A 26,257-nucleotide genomic window follows, 5' to 3' on the forward strand; every position below is an offset into this window, starting at 1 on the left:
AAATAATATTGTATCATAGTGTACTAATTATTTTAGGACCATTTTATATGCGAACTAAATTTAGTTTAAATTATACAATAGATTATATATGCATGTGATTTTCATTTATAATTATTGGATCCTATTCTTATGAACAATCTCCAAAGGAAAAAAAAATCCAGATCATACTGATTTTCTTATATTAATTGTTATACTAATTTTGTCATTTTTATTATTATATTATTTCTCATTTTGTTTAGACTCTTACTCTTATTATTTCTTGTGTCTCAGATGTAAATTTATTAAAACTTTATCATCTTATTATATTCATAGGTGTTAAATTATAAAAATTTTGATATATAAACAAGTAATATTCTATATATAACTAGGAAGATTTGTTGTTATTGTTATCCAAACTTTCAAACTTTTCAAAAATTGAAAATGATTAAAAACTTATAACACAACAAAATTTTATTACATATTTTACAAGATTATGTGAAAAGTCAAACTATTTTTCATAGTATTTTAAAATATATAAATAAATTTTTTTAAAATTATACCTATAATCATGTATTATACAGGTATATTATGAGTACTTACTAACTAAGGCACTAAGAATTAATCATTAATAAAACATCTTATCGTTATTTCAAATAAATTTCCTAATACTAGTTTGAAATATGTTTTAAAGTAAAATAGTCCATGTGCCCCATAAATCAGTAAGTTTTGATTATTAATCAATTTTACCATGTTATCAGTAAGAATTACTATTTATGTATAAAAACTTACTATTACTTGAATTAAACTTACTCTCTAAAAAGTAAGTTTGGGATATAAAATAGTAATTTATTTATTTAAAAAGTAAGTTTAATATTTATTCCAATTTACCTTTTGTAGTATAAAAGTTACCAATTTATTACTGTTAACTTACTATTTCAGATGGGAAACTTACTGTCTTATTTTTAAATGTTATCCTATTTAGGTGATAGGTCTATCAAATAATCAAATAGTCGCTAAAAGTAAATCAAAAATAAATCGAAAATGGTCATATAAGTGTTATCCTATTTATGTCTCAAAAAGTAAATCGAAATAAAAATGAAAGTTATTTTTTTTTAAAAATAAATTACTACTCTATATTCGAAACTTACTTTTTAGAGAGTAAGTTTAGTTCAAGTAATAGTAAGTTTTTATAGATTAATAGTAAATCTTGTTGATAGAATAGTAAATTTGGTTAATCATCAAATTTACTATTTTACTTAAAGAAACTTATATGAAACAAGTATTAAGAAGTTTATTTAAAATAATGCTAAGATTTTTTTTAATGATTGAAACTTAATATTATAGTTAGTAATTGTTGGTAACGTAAATGTATAATACATGATTGTATGTATCATTCATAAATGTTTTGTGTTTTAAGCATTTTAATAAATGTATGTATCATTTATAAATGTTATGTGTTTTAATAAATTTATTTTCTAGGTGACAAGTATAAAAGTTAAAGTTGTACTAATGTAGCATAATCTTTGAAAATTATAGTAAATTTACCCATATATTAAGTTTCGTGAGTTTCAAATATATTTTGTATCATTTACAATATGGATTTATATGCACATTTTTATCAAAATTATTTTTAATTCGCAAATAGTATGTAAATTATTATAAAATGTCATTTTATAATAATCATAATTTTTATAGGTGAATGGTCTATAAACTGCTAAAATTGTCAATTTATAAATGAGTAAATCATACTACTTTATGGCATATATCAGTCTGATCAACTAAAAAAATTACCTTAATTAAGTGCACGTTGGTTGTTGATTTGAAAGTTGCACCCCTGTCACTATTTCGTTATTATTACCACAAGTTTTTCTAATCAAAGTAAAACAAAATCATCAGTAATTTATTTGTTGGTAGATATAAAATGCATATTATTTTTCTACATATGAAAAATACAATTTCATATATACTAACCATTAATAGAATATATAGTTTGAACACGATCAATTGAGCTCATATTTCATTTGTTTAGTTATCATTTATTTTGTTACTTATTAATTTCATGAAGTCATCTGAAGTGGAACAAATGAGTTAAATCATGGTACAGTTTTGTAATTTAATATGAGTTTTTTGTAGTGACTAATTTTAAATGTCATTGTAACCGTTGTCTTCACTGGCATGGTTAACTCACTAATTCTATTATGGTGTCATGAATTTTCAATTCAATCCGAGACTGAACATTTTAACATTGCAATGGAATTGGTCCTACACCCTAAGAATTTGTGGGGATTTCTTCTACAAGATCAGTTGCAGAGAAGATGAACAATAAAAGTATTCATAGTTGGGAAAAATTATAATTTATCTTTGCTATTTCTAGCTGAATTCAGGCCTATGGAATTCAGGCCTGAGAAAATGTATCAGACCGAAAGTGTGTCCCCAAGTTGCAGTTCAGTAATAAGCCATTACCTACGCTACATATGAGACTGAAAGACTGAAAATATACTTTTTTTTCAGTTATTTTTGGAGAATCAAGGACCAAGTAAATAATAACCTTTAGGATTAATAAATGAGTAGCTCGAAAACCAGAGGGTATTGAAGTTTGACTCTGCATTTCCATTTTAAACTGGAAAGGCTGAAGACTTTTTTTTTAACAGGAACATGCAACGTTGATATCAATTACATTTTGAGCTTAAACAATCCACAGGGACTCGAATCTTTCTAAATTGTACACAAGGGACAATCCCTTCTAAAACCATCAAAGCCTGCATTAAAAATCATCAAAATATTCCATGGTCTGATTTGTCATTAATCCTTGTTGAGAACTGCTGCCGCAAATTCTTGGTGTCAAGATTCCCCAGTTGCAATTGTTTGGTTCTCACGGCATTGTTGTGGACTCCACCTAGTGATTGTCCTTTCTTCAACAATGTAACTTTCTAAACATGGAGGCAATGTTACATTCTCTCCATATTTATCAATATTAACAAGCAACAATGTCTTTGCAACACTGCCACAAGGTCAAGTGTGCAATGATAATCAGATCAAACCATCAAACGCCCATTTGTTTCACCATTGTTATCAGACAAAACAATCACAGCATACTCTGACTGCACCAAAGATGGATGATGCCGGTAGGCGACAAAGTCCACACGATACTGTGATCCTGATCTAACCACCCAATTCTTCATCCGAAGATGAGAATAAGATTTGAATAAATTCGTAAAATTTTCCTTTTTGGACATCATGTACATCCACAACTCTTCACTATCAATTTCACAATTATTTTCGTTGACAATTTTGATGCATTTTAGGACATAGAAGAGGTAAAAAGCTTCCTCCAGACTTAATTGGAACCACTGCTTATCCTTCTCAGCTGTGACTACCGGGTAGCCAAAACAAGCTCGATTAAGTAGATCAGTTTGTTTGGCATCTGCTTGGAAGAGTACGCTCTGACTTTTGAAGACTTAGGAAGCCTCCTTTGAATATATATTGATCACCAGTAATACAAAGCCACATGCTCTGATTTTTTCTGAAACCAGGATATATATATATACACACACACACACATATATGCTTAAAAGCGTCCCATTAAGGCTTTCTTAACTACAACTTCACCAAAGAAGCATCTCGAAAGCTTATTACTATGGAATTCAGACCGAAAGTGTGGGAAAGTCTTATGGAATTCAGACCGAAAGTGTCTTCTTGTATGCATAATAGTTGAATTTCATCAGAAGATAATTTGTCAAGCCGATCAATAATGGTTCTCCCACTTATACCACCACCATGCTTGGGCGATTTGTTAGATAACTGTACTAGCTCATCTACATGAACTGTCATTTCTTCCATTTTCAGCATGATGCTAGAAGCTATCATGTCAAAAAAGCTATCATGTCAACATTTGTGTTGGTGTATGCTTTCTGAGATTTTAACTTAAATTCTTTGTAGTACATATGAAATATTGCAACTTTGTACTCCTACGCAATCCATACTCAAGCTGATCATTCCTAAAGATTGCAATCCTACGCAACCCATACCCAAAGATTGCTGAAAGTTATCTCAAATTGCATCCCTATTTCATATGTAAAAGTTTAAAATTAATAAACCACGGATTTAAATGATTTATTTAATAGTTTTATCATCTGATTTTTCGTTTAGTCTTGAAGAAATAGATTTTACCGAGCAAATTTGTGCAGTCAACTTGTCCTCTTAAATTATGCATAAGATCGAACATTTGTATGCCTAATGAAACACTACATAGTTAGAAGTTAAAAGGCTTTTTGCATTTGACAAATAAATTACTCTATTTGGGTCGGTGGATTTGAATTCAATAAAGCATTCAGTTGAATGGATTCGGTGGATTTGGAAGTTAAAAGGCTTGTTGCTTTGTGCTTTTAACCCGGTACAGGTATCAATCATATCATACAAATTTCTTTTTGACATTTCAGCAAACAGCTTATATGCATTCCAGAATTAACTGCTTTTCCCATAAATGCCGACACCCTACTATGTTTCACATACAGGTTCTAAGTCATTTCCCATACATTTTTCAAGTTGACAATCAAATCAAATGAAAGATAAACAAATTAAAGCAATATAATGAAGCGATTTTCAAGAAACATGATAGTCTAACCTTTTGGCTGTTATTTTTTATCCGCTCTCTTGCTTGATACAACCACCCAGCCTTAATAAAATTCTCAACCTTTCTGTTGGGTCTGCATATGCCCGATCGATCAGGAAGTAGAGATGGAAAGTGTGGACTGAAAAATTTTGCAAGGAAAAAATTTCTATTCCATCATGTCCTGAGGTGAGAAAATAAAAAGAAGGCAACCAACTTTGGAGAGGCAAAACCGTTTCAGAAATTGGTGGTTTTTTACTTAAATATGAAAATTTTTTACTTTTAGTATTAGTAAGTTTAATTTAAACAAAAGTAAATTTTGTCAAATAATAAGTAAATTAAATTACTCAAAGCGTAAATTTGTATTTCTGATTAAAACTTATCTTTTAGGCATATACTTACTAGTTTTAATTAAAAACTTACTAAAGTTAATATTAATTAATTTAATATAGTATTTAAAAAGTCGCTAAAAAACTTGATCTGTCACTAAAGGTAATAGAAACCTATAATAGTAGGTTTCTCTAATATCGTTATCATAACTATAGGCACTGTAGCATTGTCCGTTAGTTATAATAGCAATGACAAAAGAAAAAAAAAAAGGGCAAATTACATTTTGCCCCCCTATGGTTTAGTGCTTTTTTACATAACCCCCTATAGTTTGAAACACTATACATAACCCCGCGGGCACCCGCACCACGGCAGTAGAAACGGGACGGGGGGTGGGGAAACATACACCCGCCCCATTTCTCGCCTTGTTCCTCGCAAACAATAAAATATATATATGTGTATATATATATATATATAATACAATTCTAAATTCTCCAAAGTTGCACCCTTACTTACAAGTACAATGCTAGTCAGTGTCAACGGCCGTCGCAACAACTGAAGAAATTTTTTGGACTATTGTTGATTTGTTTCTAATGCTCCCCCCCTGCCCCAAGACTAAGCTATCTAATTCCAACCTATTTTGCTCCTAACCTTTTTTATTTCGATCGGTTCTCTTCCTCCGCACTGAATATAACTTGACTTGTTATGCTTTATTTCCATCTTAACAGCTTTTTAATCTTATTTAACATTGTTTACAATTGTATTATTGTAAATGAACATTTATGATAAGTTGATTTAGGGGGCAAGGGGGGACGGGGAGAGTTATTTGACAATGGGGCAGGGAATGGGGAAAGGATCCCCCGCCCAACCCTGCTCCATTGCTATCCCTACTCTCATGGTTTGAATTAAAGTGTCATAGTGATGAAAATAGTCATTCGTAACGGAATTTCTAAAAATGTCGAAATTACCCTTATAAATACATAACACATTAACCCCGTATGATTTTTATGTTTTACCATATAAATCCCTTATGGTTTAATATTTTACCATATAATCCCCTTATAGTTTTCAAAATATACACATAACCTCCCTTGGTTAATAAATAATTTTTAACTTTATATAAGGGTATCTTTAATATTTTAGGTAACTCTGTTACGAATGATTATTTCTGTCACTTCGACACTTTAATCCAAATTATGAGAGTTTATGTATAGTTTTTGAAACCATAGGGGGGTTATGTAGAAAAACACTAAATCACAGGGGGTAAAGTGAAATTTGCCCAAAAGAAAATGAAAGCAACCTAGGAATAAATTTGAATTGGGAGACTGAAAATTGATTTACCAGTGTCTAAGAATATTGGGTTTGGAGGCGTCTAAGAAAAATAGGATTTGGAAGTAGTACCATGTTTACATAGAAAAATAGCAAATTGACCAAGATTAGAATGCGTTGCACCATAGCTTATGAGGATTTTGAGTTTGGTTTGTGGAAGCAATTAAGTCGAGTTTACCAATTCCAATTATTAATTGGAGACGAAGATTGAATTGCTTCTCTAAGCTAGTTCTGTTCTTCCAACTCGTTCAAAGCTGTAAATGATTGATTTTTGACATAATAAATTATCTTTCAGTTTTCGGCTGAATTTTAACTTTAAAATCGTCAAACCAACTACATTAGATAAACTCGCATTTGCAATTTTTATAAGTTGGACAAAAATCGAGTTACTTGTTTGGTTTTTTAATTGGTTTCAACTTTCTGTATTGTATCCTGAGAAAACTAACTTTCCAAATTGTATGAATTTCTGAAACAAGGAGATTACCTGTGTGAGAATTGTTGGCTGTCAGCAAAGCCCCTAGTTTAATATTCTACTAGCAAATTTTTCAATTTTTTCTCCTTTTCTTTTTGGTAGAAATAGCAAATTTTTCTTATAGTCCCCTATTTAAATTCAAAAAGTAATCTTGAGTACTCTTGCACTATAGGCACCAAAACATGCCTCTAGAATAAAGTTGGATTAATGGGCTTACAGAAAAATTTTGATTTTGGCTTCTTCAAGAATGAAGAATGAGTTACATATATCGATTCTTAAAAGAACGCCTCTAATTCTTTAAAATTGAGTTTTAGCCCCAAATGACCTGCCTCTGGTGCTGTTGGGATATTTTTGGGCTTCCCTATTTTTTTATTTCTTAAAAATTATCCTATCAAGACATTGAGCAAAATAGCTTCATGTGCAATCAAGCCTATCTTTTCAAGTCAAAATCATGAAATCGAGTAGCTTTATATGCAATGGAAAGTTATCCACACTTGGAGGCAAGGAAATTCTTCTGCAGATTTTTCAGCAAAGAGTTAGTCTTTGAGACATGGCCTTTGGCCCTCCATAGAATCCAAAAAAAAAGGCAACTTTATATGCAAAAAGACTTTCATTTCAGACTCAACAAAGTTGCCAAGTAGTGACAAGTTTTTGATCTGCACAAGTTAGACTAGATACTTGAAATTCTCACATACTTTTAACAAATTCTTGAATAAAGCTCTTCAATCTATTTAATTTATACTAAATTGTAGGTAGAACTTGACAATGTTTGGAAAAGATTTGATTGTAGGCATGGCGTACAGTAGCTTGATTATTTAAAAGTCGGAGTCAGCACTCAGGTGGCGTAGGCTTTGAGGGACAGAAGTGCAGGTATACAAGCATTGGACTTAGCTGAAGCTGTAAGATTAGCCTTAATCAAGGCAAGTGGAAAGCAATGGTTAGAAGTCTGTGTGCAAATCCCTCTGAAGCACCTCATGGTGTCGTTGAAATCTAGGAAAACTAAAGACATCAGATTGGCCACCATGACTGATGACATCAACAACTAGAACTCTTTGTTTCAAAAATGCTTATTTTGCTCAAGTAAGGAGAGTGATAGTTTGGTTAAAAATGTAAGCAGATATGCTTTAGGCATATATAGTGATGAAGAAAAAATATATATAGTGATCAGCTATGGAAATATTTTGGAGTCTTTGCTCAGCGAGTGTAAAGTTTTGAATCATTGATACAATTCCTACCGTTTCTTGGACAAAAAAAAGCACTCAGAAAAGCTCTTGGGTTGGTGATGATAGATTGTTGAAGGGATACTGTACATTGTTTATACCAGCCCATAGGTCCGTAGCTCAATGTTTTCTGCAACTTGGATGAAAGGCGATGACGTGATCGTATTATATTAAATTTCTAGACGAACTCGTTTTAACAATTCAACAAAAAATGAAAAAGAAATTGAAAACGAAAAAAAGAAAAAACAGAGAGCGCAACTAACTTCCCAGAATGAATACCACAAAAACCTGAACATTTTGAGTACAAGTACCACTTAAGTGACTTGTTTTGTCGTCAAAAGCCCCTTTTTAAAAAAAAGAAAAAAGAAAAAAGAAATTCATTCATTATCTTAGTTAATAATAATTTGGTGTTTATGTTGTTGATTAATCAATCGGAGAAGAACATGAACACGGCTTCTGTATATGACTTTAAACGAATGCAAGTCAGAAATCAAGTCCAACGGGAAAATGTCGTACTCTATATATAGGGATAATTTCAGAAACCTCCTTTCAGATTTCCAACAATTTCACTTTACTCCCCCCAATTTTAGAAAATTACACAAGTCTCCCTCAATTCAACAAAATGACTACAATACCCTCTACTTAATAGATAATTCATCACATATGTGGGATATAAAAACCAAGTCAAAAGTAAAAGGAAGTATAAAAACTTGCAACAACTTGTCATCATTTCTAACCCTACTTTAATTAACAGTAGTTTCTTTTCTCTTTCTATCCTTTTTTTTCTATTTCTTATGAATTTCTCCTTCTTACCTACAACCCCACAGTTTCTTCCACCCATCAACTACACCACCATGCAAACGTACCCAAAGTGTTTATTTCTTGTCTATTTCTCTCTTTTCGTGGTACTTAACTATCAGCCCTCTTGTTTATTTCTTCTCGTATTATAATTTGCATATATTAAAGAATCAAAATTTTCAAAATTACAAATTGAAAGAGCGAATGAAAATTTTATGATCAAATTAGATGGAAATGATGAAGATGGTTGTAATAGAGAGGAAAAAAATGAAATTAATGGGCTATGGTTGGAAGAGAAAAAGGAATGACTCTAGGTTATGCTATTATGTCTATTACGCACTAGAATCTAATATCTTCATTTAGTTTCATTTTTGTTGGATTTACAAGTATTGGTAGTGGTTTGTCACAAAGATTAGTTTCTCTGTTCCTAACGCCATTGGAATATGGGGTTTCTCTTGGCATAGACATCAATAGTAGTTGGCCAGATCTTCTGTTCAAAAAAGGTGATCTGCGATAGGTATCGGGTTCATAATTTGAGGTGTAAGATTAGCCAATAGAAAAAATATAGTGTTAATTTGGGGTGAGAACCTTTTGAGGGTATTTTAGTTGATGCTGGTGGTTATGGTCTATTTGTAAAGTGATTTGGGCTGAGTTTGGGATTTTGATGATGCTGAAATTGATAGAATTTGGAGATTAAGTTAGAGTGCAATTTTGGTAAAATTTGGGATTTTAGTGGTACCAAAATTGATAGAATTTGGGAATTAAATTGGAATTTGCTTGAACGGTTGATGAGGTTTTGGGTTTACAATTATCGTGGAAGCATAACAAATTTGGATAAAAGTGTTTGTTACTTTTTTTTTAAAATTGATCACTAAACCTTTTTTTGACTTTCTTTTGATGTTATGATATTGCATAAGGGTATTTTAGGATACTTAAGTATAATTCTAGCCTAATGGGTCTATAGTGTTACTTAAATAGTAAAAGCAAGGGAGATCAGTGTAATTTTCTAAAATTGGGGGGAGCTGAGTGAAATTGTCAGAAACCTTAAGAGAGGTTTTTGAAATTATCCCATATATAATATAGACACTAGGGCTAGAAGCCATAAAATACTAATCAAGTTGTAAAGGAAATGCTTCGTAAACAATGAAAACAGTTGCCATGAAGATCAATCAAACGCCACATTTTTCATTTTTGTCAAACGTTGAGGTTAACAATTAACTAATGGTTAAAATCTGGATTAATGTACCACAAACGAATCACTATATGTAGGCTACATATGAAATTAATTGGCTAAGCAGAAAGGTAGGTGAAAACAACATTTTTGCCATATTCAGAAGAGTTGGCAGTAGAAATCGAAGAGATATCATCATTATTGTCGAGATGATTACAAGGCAGTGAACGAAATTTTTTCTCCTTCTCCCCAAGCCTCTTGCTAGCTGTTGCTTCGGATGTCCCGTCATTCGAAGGCCTTTTACGAGCTTTGGTTGCTGTTTTTTGCTCAATTCTTCTTTGAACCACGTACTCTTCAGAAATGTACACGTCCATCATGCATGCAAAGTTCGAACAGCTTCTAGCCCTTGAGATCTTTCCTCTCAAAATAGTGGGGCAAGAAAGTGTTAATGCAATGGAAATGTTGGGGTTTATGCAACGTATGGATGGAGTTGGGGTACCGGCATAGCTGAAAAGAAGGTTTTGAATTTATAGGGGTTCTGTGAAGTGTATCTATGGGCGCTGGAAGACCACGTTTTGCCTCAAATAAACGACATGAATGAAGCCACCCTTTGTCTGTGCGAACTACGAAGCGAGTGGAGTTGCAGTACAAGGGGGTCCACCTTTTGTACTCAAGGGGTTCAAACTTCAAAGGGCCTCGAAGGGGATTAAACTGTCACCGAAACAAAGGAATACATATGCACTCGTTGATGAAATTTTCAAAAAATTTTGTATAAAAATGCAAGTCAAGGATTGGATTCTTGGCGGTCAACTATTGTCGGAGTAGTTGGTTTAGAAATCTGTTCCTGGGCTTCCCCTTTTTTTTTTTTTGACATTAAGCAAAATAGATTTATATGCAATCAAGCCTATCTGTTCAAGTCAAAATCATGAAATCGAGTAGCTTTATATGCAATGGAAAGTTATCTACACTTGGAGGCAAGGAAATTCTTCTGCACACATTTTTGCAAAGAGGTTGTCTTTGAAGAATTTAGTTGGACCTGCTATCGGCCCCGGAAGCGAGGGGGGGGGGGTGTTTCTACCCCTAGATTAGTTTGAGTGTAATAGACAGGGCCTTTGGCCCTCCATAGAACCCCCCCCCCCCCCAACAAAAAGAGCGGCTTTATATGCAAAAAAGACTTTCATTTCAGACTCAACAAAGGTTGCTAAGTAGTGACAAGTTTTTGATCTGCACGAGTTAGACTAGATACTTAAAATTCTCAAATACTTTAATAAATTCTTGAATAAAGCTCTTCAATCTATGTAATTTAGACTAAATTGTAGGTAGAACTTAAGTCATATACAAGCGTTAAATTTAACTCGAACGGATATTAACGATGTTTGGAAAACATTTGATTGAAGGCATAAAAGTTGGAGTAGCGCTCAGCAAAGCTTTTGGGTTGGTGATGATGGCTTGTTGAAAGGATACTGTACATTGTTTATTCCAGCCCATAGGTCCGTAGCTCTATGGTTTCTGTAACTTGGATGAAAGGCGATGATGTAATCGTATTATATTAAAAACAATTAAACAAAAAATGACAAAGAGATTGAAAAAAAAAAAAAGAATAAACAGAAAGCGCAACTAACTTCCCAGAATGAATACCACAAAAACCTGAACATTTTGCGTACAAGTACCACTAAAGTGACTTGTTTTGTCATCAAAAGCCCGTTTTTTTTTAAAAAAAAAAGAAAAAAGAAATTCATTTATTATCTTAGTTAATGATAATTTGGTGTTTATGTTGTTGATTAATCAATCGGAGAAGATCATGAACACGGCTTCTGGAACTAATTACTGTATATGACTTTAAACGAATGCAAGTCAGAAATCAAGTCCAACGGGAAAATGTCATACTATGTATATATATAGACACTGGGGCTAGAAGCCATAAAAAAATAATCAAGGTGTAAAGGAAATGCTTCGTAAACAATGAAAAAAGTCGCCATCAAGATCAATCAAACGCCACATTTTTCATTTTTGTCAAAAGCAGAGATTAACAATGAACTAATGTTTAAAATCTGGATTAATGTACCACAAACGAGTCACTATATGTAGGCTACGTACATATGAAATTAATTGGCTAAGCAGAGAGGTAGGTGAAAACAGCATTTTTGCCATATTCAGAAGAGTTGGCAGTAGAAATCGAAGAGATAGCATCATTATTGTCGAGATGATTACAAGGCTGTGAACGAAATGTTCTCTCCTTCTCTTCAAGCCTCTTGCTAGCTATTGCTTCGGATGCCCCGTCATTGGAAGGCATTTTACAAGCTTTGGTTGCTGTTTTTTTCTCAATTCTTCTTCGAACCACGTACTCTTCAGAAATGTACACGTCCATCATGCATGCAAACTTCGAACAGCTTCTAGCCCTCTATATCTTTCCTCTCAAAATAATGTTGGGGTTTATGCAACGTATGGATGGAGTTGGGGTGGCGGGCATGGCTGAAGTGAAAGAGAAGGTTTTGAATTTATAGGGGTTCTGTGAAGTGTATCTATGGGCGCTGGAGGACCCCGTTTTGCCTCAAACAAACGACGACATGAATGAATCCACCTTTTGTCCGTACGAACTACGAAGCGAGTGGAGTTGCAGTACGAGTGAGACTTGGTTTCCGTTAAAGTTTTGGCCCTTCACTGTTTCTGCACCGACATGGAGGTTACAAGTGTTAGAGTGTGGAGCAGTACAGGTGTGTTGTTCGGTGCGTCGGGTTGAATTTTGTCTGAATCAAATTGGTTCGTACTATATTTGTTGGTATATATTTGTACAGTTTTAATGTGGTAATTGCTAGTTTGATTGTTTATATATAAATTAACAAATTCACGTTTACTCCAAATTACATGAACTGATACTAAAACCTATAAAATTTATAGGAATCGGTCGAACCGAGCAGAACACGACTTGTGACCCCCATGATCCGCATCTACACAAGCTGCATTCTACCCATGTATGTTCAGGTTTTTTTTTCTTATTTTGATTTTTGAGTTAAAAATAAAAAGAAGGGGGGAAACCATAGAAAGCATATATATTATCCCCTACAAAAATAGAAACTTATCAAAAAGAAACAATGATAATAATAAGAACAGAGATCCACACCACAAGATCGATTTACTTATATAGTATTTCTTAGTCTAGCTTACTATTCATATATGGTCCAATCTTCTCCATTGCTATTGGATTAACTAACAAAACTTGGAGTTGCATATAGGCATGTCAATGGGTAGGATCTGGATTGAATCCCTTTAATTTAGATCTAGACCCATTTAATTCAGTTAGATTCAGACCCAGATTCAGATCCTTTTGGGTCTGAAAAAGTATGTCCATACCCATCATCATGGATCTGGGTATCCAATGAACATTCATGGGTATTTTCTAAACATACTAAAGTAAAAATGTATTTAAAATATATAGAGTTCATAAATAAAATAAATACCAACCAATTTTTATTTTCAATTATTAAAACTAACACTTAACAAGTTGAATGCAATAGTGTGAACTCAAAGAAAGAATTATTATTGACTACTTCTATATATTTTCAAAGATTTAATAGCATCCATATCCAATATTTCATTTGTTTGTCTTTACCTTTTCTCCTTTTCTTGAAAAAGTTTATACCAATTATAATGACAACTAGAATTAGTTTTTAAAAAGAAAACAACCATAATGTATATAAATATTTAGTCTTATTAAAAAAATGTAATTTTGTACCTCTTTTTCTTATTTAAATCTCGATGTTAGTAGATGTCTTGTAATCCAATACTAAAATAGTGAATGAGGTAAAAGTCATTTGACTAAGAACCGATAACAAATAAATAATAGAATAAGAAAATATATAAACACTTACTCATTTTTTCTTTGATTCTATCCAATCATTAGTAGCCACTAATATTTCAACCATATTTAGAAGCAATTTGGCGCGAGTCTCATCAATCACCCAACCACCAATACTAAATGCAAATTCTGATGCCATAAAATCTTACTGTATTCAATCCAATAACCATAAAATATTAGATTATTTTATAAATTTACATATATATATATTATTTAATTAAATATATATGGGTTTGGGTAAGGTCGGGTATGAGTCTGAATTTGGTTATGGATTCTAGAAAATCAGACCTTACCCAAACCCTCGTGGGTCTGGATCTGGGTTTGGGTAGGGTCTGAATTTGAGAAATTAAATCCAAACCCTACCTAAATATATTGGGTCTGGGTTGAATCTAGGTAAGACCCGACCCATTGACATGCCTACTTGCATAGGAACTACAAATCACGTTAGTGAAGCATTTCCAAATTTTCCTCCTCTTGTAATATTTGGTTAATTTTTTTTTTATTTGATTAGTGTAAGTCAAGACTTACACCAAATATGGTGTATATTAATCTAGTGGAAAGATACACAGAATATTGCAAAACTTATATCAACCAATCCATGCATTGTAATAGAAAATATGTAATAGAAGAGTCTTTGCCAACAAATTATCATTCTATAATATGCACCAACAATCACGGCTTTAACTTGTAAATCATGGAGAAAACACAGCCCCAGCCGGCACGTTGGTGCCAAAGGAAGGCGCATCATCGGTCAATTACGGTCATTGTAGCGGTTTACGAAGTCAAGATAACACCACAATTTAGCAAATTAATTCCTCTTCTTCGTAAGAAGCTAGGTTTGTTAGATCAGAATTCCAAGGAAGAGATGGTTGATGACGAATAACGTTGGTCAGGAACAACAGTCCCAGAGAAATTTGTCACTAATTAAGCTCACGTAACGGTATCATTTTATTATTCCTGAGAAATCACGTACTAGTATCTAATACAAAGTACAAACTCGCTTGTAAACGTTCATCGATTAGCCCATTTGGGAACAATCAAAACCGCTTGGACATGGATGCCCGGATTAGCTTTTAATCTGTTTCCAAAACTAAAAGTCGAGATCTATACCTGATCTTCATAAAATTCTTTTTACGATTTATTTACCTCATGTTTGTATGATTTTTTTTTTTTTAAAAAAATTAATTTTACTTTTCCAAAATCTAACACACGAATTCTTTCCTAACGAATGCCGATTAAGCACTTGATAGACAGATTCTTTTATATATATCAGGTGAAAAAATGATGATAAAACAGAAGCATGATTCAACCAAGCTACGATGTTCCCACTGCAACATTGATTGATGGAGTCCCATGTACGTTAAATTAGAAGGCTGGAAAAAAAATAATATGTTAAAAAAGAAGAAGAAGAAGAAGAAGAAGAAAGGCAGGAAGTCGTGATAGCATGAGAAGAGAGTCTACCTTGTGACAGTGATTTCTTGATTTGGTCGGTTGGACTAATTAATTAAGCAATGCTTTCTAACTAAGATTAATTAGATCTATCAGAGCACAAATTTGATCCAAAACCAATGGAAACAGGCCCCTGCTACCACCGAAAGTTCAGAGATCGGACGGCCAAAGGATTAGGAAAAAAGTCAAAGGACAATTAATCCGAAGAAGGAAAAATTAGTACACAGCACAAAGAAAGGCGGAATTAATCAAGAAGGGCGTCTTTTACGGTATGGTCAAATATAAAAAGCCTCAAGATTAAGAGCAAACCATCCAAGAGTAACATGGCTTGGATAAAAAGCTGTGGTTTATGGGGAAATCTTCACGTGCAACCATGTGCTTCTTTTTGCATGCCTTCATTCATCCAAACAGGATTTCATAGTTGGTATATGGAATAGAACCAGTTACCTACTTACCTTCCATATAATCCTTGCAAGTTTACAAACGAACGAACTCTTGGATTGATTGCAGAGATTTTTTCTTCATTTTAGTTTCATTTGTCACAAATTGGTATTTCTATATGTACAAGGAAAATATTCTGTATTTTAAGAATGAATCTATGCATGAATAGTTGCAAGCTTCCACGTTGCGAAGAAGTTAGTGGTGTTGTGGGCCTTGTGGCTGAATCAGGATCAGGAATTATCCACGGCAACTTATAACTAGGCTTAAAGTGTTTTCCAGCTCCAATTTTCCAATGAAACAGCAAGTTTCTTGTTTAAGAGAGATAATTTTTTTTTTTTGTTTATGGTCAATTTATCTATAATAGACTACAATATCCTAATCTAAGGGAGAGATCCAACTGGGTCTAGGGGGATCAGTGGGAACTGAATCACCACCGGATCAGACGGATGAGCGATTTTTGGATTTTTTAAAAAATCATTTAATGTGGCAATTGGTGGGAAGTAGAGTTTCCCACCAGGCCTTAAATTGTTGTTTAAGAGAGTTAACGAATAAGCCAATTACCAGATCACTGTTATTTGTCAAAGAATAAATATGAATCTGAAACGTTCATCTTGCACTAAGAAATTGATTCGTGTGCATTACTATTTACCTATAATTCTCAGTTGTTTGTGCAAGTCTAGTAAAGTTAGAGATAACATATTTTCTCATTGAATTAAAATGAGTCACATAAGGTAAGTATATGTTTTTTTTTATAGCCACTATAGCAACGCATTCATTTCCAAGGAGGGGGCGGTTTCGCTTGCTGAAAATCTTGGAAAGTTGTAAATTTTCGAGTTAAACCTTCTTGCATGTTTTTGGTCTAATTGTTCTAGAACTAACTGGATGAGGGTCTTATAAGTAACAAGACTTGCAAGCATCCTCGTCCTTGAGAACAACTGGTCACTCCAAAGAGAAAGGAATAGGAAAACAGGAAAAGATTTTTGGGAAAAAAAAAGAAAAAGAAAAGAAGAAGTGGCAGGAAAAAGAACGAGGAATATCATTGCTGGCATGCATGAACAGTAGTACTACAGGACCAAAGAGAAAATGAATTCATATTTTGGGTTCAACCAAAATCCGCAATCATCTTCATAATTGTAAAAGTATTCTCATCTCAATCATAGTTAATAATGTGGGATTACGTAAAACTTACGAATTTAATCAAGAAACAGTTCGGAGCAATAGATTCAGAATGAAGTTATTGCAGGATAGTATCATATGTAGACAATAATAAATCAGAATGATAATATTCCTTTATCTATTGACACATGTATGTATTTATATCTTGCTTATCATTTGCAATAAAAACATTTTTGAATCAATATTTTATATTTTCAATCACGCTTTTATCTTACATACATCATATAAAATAAAAATATTATAGTGTTATTCCAAATAACGTAAGAATGATTTCCCCCTTTGCAAAGATGCTTCTTTTAGCTTCACATCTCATTACTGTAAAAGCAAAAAAATTGCTGGGGCAGTTTTCGTATTCATCATTTCTCTATTTTCTTTGAAAGACATCAATTTTTAAGAATTTATCTCCATAAAAAAAAAAAATCCCCATCCACAGACCAACCCAAAAAAAGAAAAAAAATCCTCATCTTCCCTGCCCTTTTTTTATTTCCATGCATGTTTGATCCAAATGTAACTGACAATCTATTTCTCAGTGTCTATGAAGAAGAAGCAATCTTTATTAAAGTTAATATTAGCATGATACTCAGCTGCGGTTATGATACTTAACAAAATGTTTAATTGATTTAAGCTGTTAATTAAAACGCCTGGACCCACAAAAGTCTACCTACCTGAAGAAAACTCCCCAATATTCACCAAGTTTAACGTGCAAGAATATTGTAAATAGTTGCAAAGGTACGTTATATACCAAAAAAGAGAAAAAAAAAAAAAAAAAAAAGATGATAGGAACAAGAAACAGAATGAAAAAGTAGGAATTCCGCTGCATCTTTGGAAAATGTGGAAATCACACAAAGGATTACCTTCCCAGATCCAAGACACCCGATTTCATTTGCTTTCTGGGGTGGTCACAGGAAGCAACTATACTTAAACTAATACTAGCACTCGCTTAGAAAATACTAGAAAAGAATTGGTAACATTTGGCACAAACCAGAGAATTGGAAAGAAATCACAAACTTTAATGACTAGCATCCTAAACTAATCAAGCTGTCTTAGGATATGAATCAACCTTTTTCGTCGTCTTCTAACTATATTTACCTACCACCTTTCTGCCTCATCTCTTTCTTTCACTTTAGTCTGAGTTTTTCTGAAGAAATCTTTGCCACTATAATACCCTCTGAAACTTAGAATTCTAGTACTTGCTTTACTACTAACTAGTGCAACAAGGATTGAAACATGGGAGAAAAACAAGCTGAACATGTTGAGCCAGAACAGGAGACATCAGCTCCTCTGGCTTTGGTCCCAGCAGCTTCTAAAGAATCCTCCCCTCAGGCTTTGGCCCCTGCCCCAGCAGCTTCTAAAGAATCCTCCCCTGAAGAAAAACCCCCAAAGCATGACTCATCTGAGAAGGCCCTTGTTCCAATCGAGAAACCAATTTTTATTGCAGAAAGTATTCCCTCCCTCTCTATGTATTTATAGCTTATTTGTTATTTTGATTACTTGGGATATTCCCGAATTTTATATTCCTTGAGTTGATTATGACAGAGCCTGCAGAACACCGTGAAGATGAAAAGAACAAGGTGGATCCCAAGGACAGAGGTAAACTGTGGGGTGACAATCCCCCCCTCCGGTTTTAGTTGTTCTTGGTTCTTGATTTTGCTAGGCTTTTATTTATTTATTTATTTTTTTTTTTTTTTGTGAATACTTGTTATCAACAACTAGATGCTGCTCTGGCACGAGTAGAATTGGAGAAAAGACTGGCTTTGATAAAAGCCTGGGAAGAAAGTGAAAAAGCTAAAGCAGATAACAAGTATGTTTCCTTTGGCCTTCCTCACTTTTCAGTTTTCTCTTCATCTCGGTGTTTTTGCTTGTTGCTATTTTTTCTGTGTAATTGTTACCAGGTAATTAAGTGATGAAAACTATGCTGTATTGTGCAACTGCTAAGAATTTAGGCAATAGATACAAGGAATTGAAAGCACAAGAGATACAAAAGCAGCAATTTTAAATAAAGTTTCCCATACATTTCTTTTCCTACAATCTGTTCTCTTTTTACCAATACATAGCGAATGAATTTCCAACTTTGACGTTGTCCCCAGGTTAAAAAACAAAAAAAAGACACAGACACAGATTAGTACGGGTTACTCTTGAATCATAGTTGGTTCCACATTTGGGCTGATGATTTGGACTTTTAGTCCTGAACAAAAATGAACCTGGCATGACTGCAGTTGCATCCTAATTCACTTTCTAGCCAATTCATAATTTAGTGCGCATCAATGAATCGAAATTGAGACTCTTATGTCTAAATTTGTTTGCCTTCTGCCTCAATCAATATAAAGTTCTTTTTTACTTGATGTTTTCCTCTTTGATGGTTTGGTATTTAGTTGTATTTACCTCAGTATTATAATTCTTCAGGGCTTATAAAAAGTTGTCTTCCATTGGTGCATGGGAGAACACAAAAAAAGCATCAGTAGAGGTGGAACTAAAGCTGATTGAGGTAAAGGCTTTCCTGCTGTTAATTTTCTTAGGAGGGAGTCACTTAGCTGCCTTAACTCTAGTAATTTGTTCAAATTAAGCTGATTCCTACCTTTTCAGCTAAACTATTTTGGGCACTCTAAATATCTTTGCTTAATTTCAGTAAAAAAAAAATACCTTTACGAGAGAATACGAACAGTGCATAATATCAAAATTTGGAGTACCTTTTTTATATCTTTCAGAGAAGCTAAGCCTGAACAACCCATGATACGTGTTTCTTCTTTTATATTGTTTAAGCAAAGCAATGACGAGGGCCTTGGAATGTGGTAGCTCTTGTTTAGACACATGATTCGTAATTCATGTTATATCAACTGTAAATGTTTTCTTGAGCAAGGCAGCTCTTGTTTAGACATGTGTAACCGTTCGTTGTGCATGAATGAGCAGGAAGAATTTGAGAAGAAGAAGGCCAAAGCTGCAGAAAGGATGAAAAATAAAATGGCCGAAATTCACAGGAAATCTGAGGAAAAGAGGGCAATGGTTGAAGCAAAACGAGGAGAGGATATTCTCAAGGTTGAGGAAACGGCAGCCAAATTCCGCTCAACTGGCAACGTCCCAAAAAAGTTATTCGCATGCTTCGGTTCCTAAAACTTTTCCTCCCATTACAGGTAACATGACAAGGATTGAAAGAAGGAAGTACAAATATTGGTTTGCACCTTCTGTAATTATTTTTTTTTTTTTTTTTTTTTTGTATTCTGTTGTTTAATGGTAAATAATTCACTTTCGCTTTTTCCTTCATTCACTTGTTTGTGTGCTCAACTTGAGGGCTGTATGTGTGTGACATCTGTAATTTTCTTGGATTGCTCCAATCAAGTTCTGAAAATCAATTTGGTCTGATTCCAACAAACCAAGCCTAAGATGCTGCCTGCTCTCCTGTATTGCTTCCTTGTTCTCGCACTGGCGAATGAGGCTTCAAAAATTTTGTGAATTTCAATTGCACCTTACAAAAAAAAATAATGGTTAAGTTTGTAGGACTTTATCACGAATTAATAATCCCATGGGCAATAGCTGGAATTGGTGAATCATGGATGAATGGGTTATTCTCTCAAGAATCAGAAACGACCTTTTGGTTTGGTTTTCACGTACTATACAATGGCAATTTAAAGATAATCATCAATACTTGAATGCTTCCACAAGAACAAGCAGAGGCTGAACGAAGTTGTAAGTCCTAAATCAGTTCTGTTCTGTTTTAAGTTTAATAGATAGTACTTACAAATGTCAGGTTGGAGAATAACCTTAACCCCAAAACAAAAAATTGACAAACAAACTTGCAATTTCTACTAAAGTGAAAGGAAGGAAAAAAGACAGCTAGGAAGGAGATGAAATTTCTTGAACAGCTACACAATTACAAACTTTCCTTTGTATCCCAGAATTCCCCGTGCATAGAGAAATCGTTAGAAATACCACTCAGTTCTAGGGGTATTATGTTTCATTTCAAGCGAAAACAGAGAGGGGAAATTTTAGGCAAACGAACTCAATACAGGAGGCGTTCAAATAAAGTTATGAACCAATCGGATACCAGCAGAATAAACAACAGGCAAAACGAAAAAAAGGAGAGATCCCATCTTGCTGTATAAGTTGTGCTCTGAGTTAAAAATTACAGCACCAACCAACCAGTTGGGGAGTCTGATTTAATAATATCAAGATCCAGGCAAGACTTCAAATTCTGCCCGGAAACAAGGGGTAGCTAGCCACTTTTTACCATCACTTGGGGAGTCAAAATTCTAAATTGTACGAACTCACCTTGAAAAGAATTCCAAGCATGGTTACTGCCTAAACAGCACAAACTCTTATGGGGCAATTAAACTTGTCCAACAACAAATTATACAGAACAAGCAAAATGGAGCCCAAGCTGAGCCTGAGCATTCCCTTTCTTCCATATCGTATCTAATCACTGCAATAATTGCTTTAATCTTTTCTCTCACTCACCATATTCAGGTTTCTTTGCATGTCATCGGCAGTAAATTGCTTGGTCTATGAGAGGTGGAATTTGTTTTATCTCAGTTCCAAGCTCTTGCTCAATCCTATACCTAAAAGAGAGAGATACGGAGTTATTAACAATTTTAGAAATCATGAAAAACAGCACATAAAAGGAATAAATAAATCACAAAGGCAGAAAAAGTACATACAGGTTGAAACGATCTTCATAGGTGATCAAATTCACGGCCAACCCAAGATGTCCAAATCTTCCAGAACGCCCCACCTAAACAGAGAATTTCCAATATCATCAAGTAGTACAAAACTGTACGGTACAGCTCTTCAATATTAACTGCATACATACCCTGTGCAGATATGTTTCTGAAGTTTTTGGAAAATCAAAATTTATGACAACATTGACAGCTTGAATGTCTATTCCCCGGGTAAACAAATCTGTCCAAATAAAAAATTCCGCTAAAATCAGAACCCTTGACATAAAGTTGTATCATTCATCCATGCTTGACCACAGAAAGTGGAAATGCAACCAACAATTTTAAAACAAGCACGCATTTGAAGTAAATGAAGATAGACTCATTAAAGTGTATGGCTAGTTACATTGAAACTTATTCTATTGAAGAGCATTGGTCCGCATATAAAAACACAACTTTGATTCAATTTTTGTGCCCCAACTATATAAAAGTATCCCTAAAGGACAAAAGACCATCTCTTCCTCTTTACAATTGTCAAAATGACCTCCCCTTGCAAAGCATATTACACAAAAAAATCTTCATCCAGAGCAATATAACACAGAATTGAAACTAGAACCATACCTACTATTGATTAAAATTCAAAAAGTAATCTGTGATCCGAAATAGACATGGATCTGTCGACGAGTATCCTACAGTTTTCAGCTCCAAATTACAGTAGTGCAAGGTCAGATGTAATGCTTCGTGTGAAGTTAATGGAGACAGCATCAGGATGAGAAGGGTTTTTTTTTTTTTTTTTTTTTTTTTGGGATGGGGGGACAGAATATTAACTGATGACAAAGGTTGCTCTTCAGGAAAGTATATTAAGATGAATTACAGGAAGCAGGTGATGCAAACAGATCAGAGCTGCCTTGAAAATTAGTTTTTTACCAAACATGTAACAAAAGCTCCAGAGAGATCTAGGCAGTGAAATTGCATAAAAGTGATTGCAACTTGGATTACAGTCGGTACAAAATAGTAGCAGCATCATAAAGAAATTGCTGGAAGTTGAAGTGAAAAAAATCAATTACTGACCAGTGCATACAAGATTCCTGCAAGCACCATTACGGAAGTCATGAAATACTCTGTTCCTATGATCTTGGAGCATCTTAGCATGAATATAGAAGCAAGAGTAGCCCAGCTCTGTAATTTTTTTGGCTAGTAACTCAACTCGGTTAACAGAGTTGCAAAAGATAATTGATTGGTTGATTTGCAGCTGCAAACAAATGAGTGCACTTGTAAAGTTTGTCACCAGAAAAAAATGGAGAAGCAACACAAGTGGGTTACAGTCAAACCTTGGAAAAAAGAGTATTGAGGCAGTGAACCTTTTGTCTTTCTTCTACAAAAGCATAATATTGAGTAATACCTTTGAGAGTTAGCTCATCCATGAGATTAACGACATAGGGTTTCTTTAGATATCTATCCTTGAATTCTTTGACAGTCACCGGAAATGTTGCTGAAAACATCAAAATTTGTCGATTCACAGGAAGAAATGCTATCAGCTGCTCCAATGAAGGTTGAAACTCTGGGGATAAGAGTTTATCTGCCTGTGAATTTAAGCACATTTCATATTCCACCAGATCACTCCAGTAGTAAAAATCAAACAATAAAAAATCTTCACAAATTCCCAAACTAAACCTCTCAAGAACCAAAATAAAAAAAGCATATAAAGCTGGATTCTAGAAGCAAAGCCCAAAATCCATTTGGACAACTCAATTAGGTAGTCAAATGCCTCGGCACAAAAAGTTTCTGGGTATCCAAAAAGTTATATTAGGATATAGGAAGACATGCAGTGCATACAAAAACACAGACAAACACATAGATACCTGTTTACATATATAAAGTATTGCGAACAGGAAATTTCAAAAAACAAGCATGAAATTACTCATCAATATACCTCATCCATGACAAGCATTGCACAATCTTTCAAAATGCAAACACCTTTTTGGGTAAGATCAAGTACTCTCCCAGGAGTCCCGACCAGCAAATGTACAGGTTGATACAACCGCATAATATCATCCTTTAAATTGGTTCCTCCGGTGGAAACCATGACCTGTATTTTCAAGTGCTTCCCTAGTTCCTTACAAACTTGTGATGTCTGAAGAGCTAATTCTCTGGTTGGGACGAGTATCACAACTGCATCCAGTTTTAAAAATACCAGAAAAGCTACGGGTGAGACAGCTAGACCACCAGCAGTGCAGTATACCAGATTTTACAGTCAAATAAACAAATAGTCTAATAAATCAAACTTAATGCTTATTATACACTTTCTTAAGGATAATAGGTCCAACAAAAGAGTTATGCACATAACTAAAATGTGCTCACAAATTACTACATGAGGTTAAAAAAGGTTTCCTCCTTATAACTGTATGCAGAAAAGGCTAAACATGGACTTCAATGTCATATAGATTGCTGTCCATGTTTTCAACAAATTGCATTTGAGATTACCATGAAGATTCAGTTTGATACTTTATCCAAACACTGGGCTAAATGCCCACTATTGAACTAAATGCTACTAAAACTCATACAAAGGGAATACTATGAAAGATGCATTTGGAGCGTATGAAGACTTTAAGTATTAAAAAGGTAAATGTGCAGAGGAGGTACCTTGAATCACATTGTAATCCGTATCAATTTTCTCTAATGCAGGGATACAAAATGCGGCAGTTTTTCCAGTTCCATTTTTGGCTCTAGCAAGAATGTCACTTCCAGTAAGAGCAATAGGAATACTTTCTTCCTGGATGGGAGAAGGTCTTTCAAAGCCCTTCTCATATATTCCCATAAGCAATTCACGTTTCAAGAAGTAATCCTCAAACTCATTCCCTTTAGTTGCAGTAACATCCTGTACAACAACTAAATTATGAGTCATGCAACTAAGATTTTTCTTTTTGTTCTTAGTTTTCTTTATCATTGAGTGCTTGTGGTTGTTTTCTTCAAAATTCAGGTTTCTGCAATAATACTTTTTGAGTAAAGACTAGAATGCAACCCCATTGATTTTAAGAGGCAATAGCAACCATGATCATAGTAGAAAACAGAAATGAAGGTCATTTGCTAGCTGAAATTCAACATCGGTTAAGAAGTTACAATCAATGGCAAGTGCAAGTAAACCACTTTTTCGTGGGATGGGCACGCATCCTAACATACCTCTGTTTTATATCGAGTGTCAGGTGGTGGTAACTTCAATCGAGCCTTCCAATCCTGAGAGCTATGTGGACAAGAAGAATACAAGTCCAAAAGAAGTTAATTATAAAAGGAAGCTACTATGCAGAAAACGAAGAGATTTGAGATACTATGGACATATCCTAGTATTTAGCAAGTCAATCAACCACAAGTACAGGGATGCAAGCATGGATAGTAACAATACATGAAAAAAAGTACGTTAGTAGGTTCAACAACAAGAACAACCACGCCATGATTTTTGGAAACCTGAAAATGCTTTATGCGAAAGGCAACGCACATGAACTTCGAAAGAAAACAATATGAAAGTTTTTTACTTTGGCCACCCGATACTGGTAGCTCACAAAGTAAGGTCTTGATAATTCATGGTACAAAGTAGACTCAATATCGCTGCAACCCTACGCCAGTATTCATGTTTGAAATGAAACGGCATGCAGGAAATCAAAGCTTCACGTCTATAAACAAGAAAACCAGTATGCTCTACCCATTTTTAGCTGAAAAAGCACTTCTTTTTTGAATTTGCATAAAAATAAAAATACATGTGCTATCAAAAACTACCACTAACACTTGACATTGCACAGCCCCTATATATCGATCCAACACCAAAAACGACCCAACCCCATCTAATATAAGATCATACGTGCCAACAAATTTTAAAAATAAATCCCAACTCAAAATGCCGCAAAATCTGTCAAGACAGCAAGATAACACAACTACACATTTCGTCCGCCAGCCAAAAAAAAAAAATTACTGAAACTAAACACCACAGGAATTAGCGAAAAGACTCGCACTTTATTTCAGAAAATGCAAAACAACGGACACAAAAAGTTCCTAAAATGACAGCACGAAAGGTAAGGTACCCAGAATCAGGAGTAACGGGCTGGACAGTTTTTTCAACTTCATTAACAGAAGAATCAGATGGAGTCCCACCAGGATTTCGTCTCATCCACTGCTGCTGCTGCTGGAAATGATGGTGGTGTTGTTGATTCTGTAAATTTCTCTGGCCATAATTTTGCTGAAATTGCTGTTGTTGCTGCTGATGATGATAGTAAGTGGGGTTTCGATTCTGAAAATTAGGGTTAGCGTTTACTGTCCCAAAACCTCCAGCTCCGCCTCCGCCGCGGCCGTTCCAGATCCCCGGCGGATACCTCCCCCGCGAGTTCATCTAAAATTTATAAGGTCAGACAATCCGGCCCTGCCTTCACAAGCGTGTTCTCTATGAATGTCGCTACTTGAATTGGAGCTGATTATCAGAAGAATTGATTTAGATGAATAGATGGGGTTTGGAGAGAATAATGCAGATCAAAAGAGGGGTGTTTGGAGAACTGTTGTAAAATTGAAGGCCTAATTTGGAAAATCAGCGAGGTTAGTGACTAGTACTAAGTTTTGTTCGCTAAATAAATTTGGGATTAGTTGCAAGTTTGCGAATTGAAATTACGAGTGAGTTGCAAAATACCCCGAGACTTTCAATGGTACAGTTCCAAATTTGATTGGAATTATACTCCGGTCACAGCGTAGCTTTTATCAATTACTAGTTGACAGGGTTTGTTTGGATTGGCTTTTATTTTCTC

General features: G+C 34.2%; 2 protein-coding genes and 1 pseudogene across 3 annotated transcripts; 1 reads left to right on the forward strand and 2 right to left on the reverse strand.

The window, feature by feature from the left end:
* Positions 1-2,547: 2,547 nt before the first annotated feature.
* Positions 2,548-3,819, reverse strand: LOC113705008 (tRNA-splicing endonuclease subunit Sen2-1-like; annotated as a pseudogene).
* A 13,860-nt stretch (positions 3,820-17,679) lies between these two features.
* LOC113704049 (remorin 1.4-like) lies at positions 17,680-20,204 on the forward strand. Its single transcript, XM_027225680.2, has 5 exons — positions 17,680-18,268; positions 18,364-18,417; positions 18,541-18,628; positions 19,231-19,312; positions 19,735-20,204. The coding sequence occupies exons 1-5, from the start codon at positions 18,055-18,057 to the stop codon at positions 19,933-19,935; spliced, it is 639 nt and encodes a 212-aa protein (XP_027081481.1). The 5' UTR covers positions 17,680-18,054; the 3' UTR covers positions 19,936-20,204.
* A 683-nt stretch (positions 20,205-20,887) lies between these two features.
* On the reverse strand, positions 20,888-26,106 carry LOC113704048 (DEAD-box ATP-dependent RNA helicase 8). Of its 2 annotated transcripts, XM_027225679.2 has the most exons (9): positions 25,547-26,089; positions 24,654-24,714; positions 24,117-24,351; positions 23,407-23,645; positions 22,805-23,056; positions 22,545-22,725; positions 21,629-21,717; positions 21,477-21,550; positions 20,888-21,377 (listed from the first exon to the last, which is right to left on the reverse strand). In XM_027225679.2, exons 1-9 carry the CDS (start codon positions 25,849-25,851, stop codon positions 21,299-21,301), a joined length of 1,515 nt encoding a protein of 504 aa, XP_027081480.1. In that variant the 5' UTR covers positions 25,852-26,089; the 3' UTR covers positions 20,888-21,298. The 2 variants fall into 2 exon arrangements, with proteins under 2 accessions (XP_027081480.1, XP_071917626.1); XM_072061525.1 differs by lacking the exon at positions 21,629-21,717 and having other exon boundaries at positions 25,547-26,106.
* Between the last annotated feature and the right edge of the window lie 151 nt (positions 26,107-26,257).

Source organism: Coffea arabica, chromosome 8e (genome assembly GCF_036785885.1).
Source record: "Coffea arabica cultivar ET-39 chromosome 8e, Coffea Arabica ET-39 HiFi, whole genome shotgun sequence".
Classification (NCBI taxonomy): Eukaryota; Viridiplantae; Streptophyta; class Magnoliopsida; order Gentianales; family Rubiaceae; genus Coffea; species Coffea arabica.

Bases quoted from the DNA above. Each gene is read 5' to 3' on its own strand.
- LOC113704049 (XM_027225680.2), top strand. From the start codon at position 18,055: ATGGGAGAAAAACAAGCTGAACATGTTGAGCCAGAACAGGAGACATCA. The intron at 18,269-18,363 runs GTATTCCCTCCC...TGATTATGACAG, and splicing joins ACCAATTTTTATTGCAGAAA to AGCCTGCAGAACACCGTGAA. The intron at 18,418-18,540 runs GTAAACTGTGGG...ATCAACAACTAG, and splicing joins GGTGGATCCCAAGGACAGAG to ATGCTGCTCTGGCACGAGTA.
- LOC113704048 (XM_027225679.2), bottom strand. From the start codon at position 25,851: ATGAACTCGCGGGGGAGGTATCCGCCGGGGATCTGGAACGGCCGCGGC. The intron at 23,646-24,116 runs GTACCTCCTCTG...AACTGGATGCAG, and splicing joins GGATTACAATGTGATTCAAG to TTGTGATACTCGTCCCAACC. The intron at 21,718-22,544 runs GTCAGTAATTGA...TTATTTGGACAG, and splicing joins CAGGAATCTTGTATGCACTG to ATTTGTTTACCCGGGGAATA.